The 5,479-nt window shown below is 37.5% G+C and overlaps 1 protein-coding gene across 2 annotated transcripts; it reads right to left on the bottom strand.

Annotated features, from left to right (window-relative positions):
- LOC140781738 (uncharacterized) lies at positions 1-4,584 on the bottom strand. Of its 2 annotated transcripts, none has more exons than XM_073127902.1 (8): positions 4,314-4,584; positions 2,376-2,639; positions 2,226-2,297; positions 2,084-2,122; positions 1,886-1,993; positions 1,679-1,776; positions 1,166-1,277; positions 1-532 (listed from the first exon to the last, which is right to left on the bottom strand). In XM_073127902.1, exons 1-8 carry the CDS (start codon positions 4,488-4,490, stop codon positions 284-286), a joined length of 1,119 nt encoding a protein of 372 aa, XP_072984003.1. In that variant the 5' UTR covers positions 4,491-4,584; the 3' UTR covers positions 1-283. The 2 variants fall into 2 exon arrangements, with proteins under 2 accessions (XP_072984003.1, XP_072984002.1); XM_073127901.1 differs by having other exon boundaries at positions 4,292-4,558.
- Positions 4,585-5,479: the final 895 nt, after the last annotated feature.

Raw genomic sequence — 5,479 nt, 5'->3', positions numbered from 1 at the left:
TTTGAAAAAAAAATCAGTTGACAGCATTAGATCTGGGTAACAAAAATAATACACAAGACCTTCAATACGTAGTCATAGTATGGAAGAGTTTAGAACACTTCTCACACAAGTCTCCCGCCTTCGACGAAAGCTTAAATTCCATCCTACCCCCTCAGTCATATATTATAGCTGATTGAATCTAATAGATAACCTAATCATCATAAATGGCCGCCAAAATGAAACATTCTGCTGCCATTTCTAAATTAGTATGGATGTGGAAGGAAATCCAACAGGCGTAGGAATATCAAGTGTTGAGTTCAGGAATTGAGAGACCCTCAGATTGCATCTGCTTGTACATCCACTGCCAATTCTCGGGCCTGACTTCACCGCCAAGAGCTCGGATCACAGAGCCACCACTGCAAGTTCCAATCTTGCAACAGTCCTCCAATGGGAGCCCTTTCACCAGTCCATATAGAAAGCCACTAGCAAAGAGATCACCAGCTCCAGTAGCATCAACAGCATTTGCTTCCCCAATGGCAGGAACACGAACAACCTGAAATAGATCAGGTGATACTAATATTGTAGTGCTTGTCAGATTATCTATGTTGTGACCATGCCTTCATGAATCACCAGTATCAACTCTATATAAGATGACTTGTACTTTCCGTTAGTGAATTTAGAAGCAAGTCTCTGAACTCTTGCCCCATTGGAAGGTATTTGATGGAATGTCTTAATGATACTCAATGAGTATACTGATCACAAACTACAAAATAAAGCTTAGAGATAATGAATTTACATATATGAAAACGTTATTACAGAGCAACTGAAATATGGCTTTGCTTATCACTTTACAGTTCCAGACTACAATACCTCTCTATAGGAGTAGCATTGTCATTTTGAAAAGTTTCTCACACCTGTAAATATCACTAAACTTATGGATGTTATAGAACTCTCACACAAAAGTGCAAACTTCTGTTTTGCAGGGTGCTTTTGTTGTTCCATACCTCGTGGTCAATGATTTTATTGGTATACAATCTTCCTTTTGCTTTATGGATTGTATAAAACTCTATATGCCATCTATGATATTTTAGTAATTTCTTCATGAATTGTAAAGTTAAAAAGTTTAGAAGAAATTATTACATTCGGACAGTTTACAAATAAAAAGCACCAAGTTCTTGCCACTGACCTCTTTACCATGCTTTGCTATGCAGCCTCTAGAACCAAGAGTCACCACAGCCCATTTGCAGTGCTTGGCCAAGAACCCTACTGCAGCCTCTGGATCAGTTGTTGGCTCTCCCCTGTTAACACACATATGACATAAATTCTATGCACTGCTCTCTCTCAACTACCAGTGGGACTCATCAGTCCCTTGGAAACACTGTATCATAAAAGGAATCACTGTTTTAAGTACTATCTGCTACTTAAGTAAGTACTATAAAGTTCAAAGTTACTACACATATAACCTAGTAGTAAGAGTTATAAGTTTGTCAGTGTCTAAACGCATAATTTCTAGAGGTAAATGGAGTAAAAATTGTTTCAAATTAGCTTATTTTTATATGTCTAACAACTATAAATTTCAAAATGATGTCACTTTGCTGTAAGCTAGAAGGCTTCTTCCAGCTGTAGATGTGATCTTACTGCTACTAATCATTTTCTTATAGCTTTTATTTACACCCTGGTGCAAGAAAACGATAATCACCTTATTAGCTCTCTAGCTTCATCTTCATTGGCAAAACAAAGATCAATATTACCAGTCTCCAACAGGTCTATGAGATGCGACCTATAGTCACGGACCATCTGAACGAGGTCAATAGTTGGCAAATGAAGTTAGGTTAGAAATATTACACCATGGCATTCACATACATTGAATAGAAACACATAAGCATGAGATTATATATGATCATACTTCAAAACTGGCCAAGTCCATGGAGACAGAAACACCCTCTTGTTTAGCAATCCTGATAGCAGCAGTGATTTGCTCCGAGTTGAAATATGCATATCTCACTACCAGCCACTGCATTCGTTATGACTTATCAGCAAATGCCAAACCAGAATGAGATAATTAGATAAAGTTGACCCAAATATATTGAAAGAAAAAGATCACCTTTGAACCTTTAAAGTCCTCTCTATTTAACTCATTGGCCTGAAATTAAACATGCATACTCAAACAACTAGCAAACTTCTGCAGAATCTGTCAAGGAAAAGTTGATTTTCATTTTAGTCCAAAAAGTGATTGATTTTCTTACCTGAAGCTTAACTGCACTTGACAGGCAGGGACGCATCGTACGATTCCCATCAGCATCAACCATGCATGCACACTGTAAGAGATTATATTTAGCTTTCAGATGCCATTACCGATTAACCCAAAAGGAAAACAACATGGTTCAAGCTCTCACCTGTGCAGTAGGTCCCTTCTTCGTTCTTAATCTCGAAAGATCAACACCACTAAAACTCATATTACGGATGAACAAACGGCCTTGATCATCATCACCACAAGCGCCAACTATTCCACTTGAGACCCCAAAACCTGCAATCAGGCCCCGAATGGTATTGGCAACACTACCCCCAGCCATTGTCCTTAAAGGAGAAAGATCATTCCGGAATGGGAGAATATGGGTGTTAACTTCACTCAGTATATGATTCAAATCTTCAAAAGAAACCTGTTTTCCCATCATAAACTGCTCAAGTCACTACTTAGGAATAAATGTTATAATGAGGAGAGATAGATAGAAGTATGTAAAAGAGAGAACAGTAGACAAATTTTTGCTTCTTAATAGAATGTTGACCTCAAGCGCTAATTACGAATAAATTGGCTGTCATAACAGAATGATTTCCTAAAATTTTTGCACACATGAGAGCATCAAGTATCATCATCCAAACTTTTTCTCAGTGGTACAGGGTTGACTATAGCACAACTTGAAGACAAGAAGGCTTCAGAAGAATTTATGAATTTTTATCATCAGCTATCAATCTAAAATCAGCCCAGTAGAAATTGATGTCTAAATTCTGGCCAAGGTAAAATCAAACAATATTGTGAATTCGCATAAAGCTTTAAGACCATTTAGTTGGTAAAGTAATCTGCCTTCTTCGTTGTAGATTAGGCTCATGGAACCAGGAGAAGTCCAATAAAAGAAACTGTATAGAAGAGGGAAAGATTATAATTTCTGGTTACCGATATGTCTTCCTCTCTAAAGCACAATTAAGCCAAAGAGCCAAAGTCAAAAGAGAAAGGTGGAAGGAACAAACCTACCAAGTATCACTCACTATGGTATCCATGTTAAAACAAAAGAAGTAAATTTTGTGGAAGTATTTGGGTCCGAAATTTATACAGGAAAAACAAAAAACCATCAGACTGATTGTCAGTTCACTGAAAGAGAGGACTTCCATCAGTATGAGAAACAATAGATATGTCAGCATGTAATAGAAGTATAGAATTAATTATTTTGGAGAATTTTCTATGAAAAAGAAATTAGAATGTTAAAGTGTGTCCTGAAGAACCATAAAATTCCAAAAGTGCGTTCCAAGAGCTATGTCATCTACGGCGTTTGGAGAGGATCTCAGCCCACCAATAATGTAGTGAACGGAAAATTTGAGGACGAAATAGGAAGAACAAAGTTCAGTAAACATGAGACTTGCAACTTATGCACCAAAGGGAAAGTAAATAACCATCATTAATTTAACAAAAGTTTGGCATTAAAGTACTGTAATGACAATTCTGAACACTACGCGTATGATAATTGTGCATGGCATAAATATTTTCAGTTCAAGCCAAGGAACCAACAATTGCAACCCACAGTCTTACCCATGACAAGGAAAGCAATATAACAGTAGAATTCAGGAGTAATAAGCAAAAACAGCTCTCCTTAAAGAAGTGGTCAAACTCGAGAATGACAAAGGCCCACATATAATAAAAATATCGAATTTTGGAAAAGAAGTACAGCTAGTTGCATAAACTACATCAAACTTTGAATTACTTGTAAAATTACCAAGAAAAGGAAAACAAAACAAACAAAAACTCTTCCTTCGTCGTGATAGTACCTAAACACTTCAAAACAAAATTGGCCAAAATTTGTCACAATCCGAGCATACAGATCAAAGAGATGCATTGCTCTGAGACAATCTAAACAATAAAAATCAAGGCTTCCTCCCAGCAGAAATCATACCCAACAAACTCACAAGCAATTCCATAAGATGGGCGTGGGCGTCGAAAAATATCATCTCACCCACGCCGAAAACATGAGAAGAAACCAAGAAAACATCAAAACAAAATCTGTCGGAAACTATCGGAGAGACCAAAAGGCGAAGTGGGTACTGCCAAGTTGGGCGATTTCGACCTGCTGAGACCCTCCCCTGTCTCCCGGGATGCGATCGAGGAGCGACCAGTCGACTCGAGCGACATGGTCGATGAGGGCGGAGAGCTGGAGGCCAAGGATGATCGGAGGAGGACGAGAGGGAGGCTGCCCTTCCTTCTTGCGGTGGAGGGTGGGGATCGCATATCCTTCCGCACCCATCCGCCTCCCCTCCTCCTCCCTCTTAAGCTCGGTCTTAGAGAGAGAGAGAGAAGAAGAAGAAGAACGTTCGGCCTATGGAGGGATTCCACCTGCTGTGTTTTTATATAGCGAAGACTCCATAAATTAGATGGGATCCAACCCTATAAAATTCCCGCTGCAGCAATTTACAACAGCCGGTTACTTTTCGAGATGGCATTGGATACGGTACCAATTTAAGGATATTACTACATACAGAGCTGCAGGGAATCCTTCCCCACGGAAATTTCCTGTACCTCATTGTGTGTGAATTCCAAAAAATATTTGGCCTAGGGAGTAGGAAAAGGACCACAGCGAGTGGAGAATGTGGACTGGGGGAGTCTAGAGGTATGCAGGGGGAGTGTAAGTGTAAGCATGATAACTATTAGGTATTTTACTAAAACATCAGGGGATATAAAGTATTATCTAAAACGCTTTAATAAAATTGCACATAAAATTTAAGTTTTACTTAAATAAATTATTAATCTTATCTGCATTTTAAGTAAAGTTAAACATTTTACTTAGAATTATAATAAAATAGACCTATTTTGATATATAAGTTTGGGTGTTATTCACTTTGATAAATAAGTTAAAAAGTAGGTATATTTCAGTTAACAACTCTGCAAATTTTGTACTACTTTTTTTTTTGGAGATTAATATTGAGAAAACAAAAATTAATTTTAATTTTTGTTTTATAATTATTTGTTAGTTCACAAACGTATCTCTTTTATGCACTAAGTGTATCGCTAAATTGCCGAAATTTTAGGACTTTCTGTTGGGAGAAGAAACGTGAAAAGTAAGAAAAAAAGAAAACTAATCATAAGCAATGGAGACACAAATTTTATGTCGTTCATCTAACTAGGTTTATGTTTATGGAGATCCCGCCGATTTCATTATATAAAAATACTACAATAGGGAGAGAACATTCTCTCAACCCAAAACTAAATAATTTCATGTTTTATCTCTTTATTCTC

Source organism: Typha latifolia, chromosome 2 (genome assembly GCF_019914945.1).
Source record: "Typha latifolia isolate L0001 chromosome 2, TyphaL0001v2, whole genome shotgun sequence".
Lineage (NCBI taxonomy): Eukaryota > Viridiplantae > Streptophyta > Magnoliopsida > Poales > Typhaceae > Typha > Typha latifolia.
The sequence above is the reverse complement of the archived record's forward strand: the minus strand, read 5'-3'. Positions and strand labels throughout refer to the sequence as shown.

Coding starts and splice junctions, on each gene's coding strand:
- LOC140781738 (XM_073127901.1), bottom strand. CDS start 4,474: ATGCGATCCCCACCCTCCACCGCAAGAAGGAAGGGCAGCCTCCCTCTC. Junction 1,777..1,885: donor TGGACTTGGCCAGTTTTGAA/GTATGATCATAT, acceptor GACCTCGTTCAG/ATGGTCCGTGACTATAGGTC. Junction 533..1,165: donor TAGCAAAGCATGGTAAAGAG/GTCAGTGGCAAG, acceptor GATCTATTTCAG/GTTGTTCGTGTTCCTGCCAT.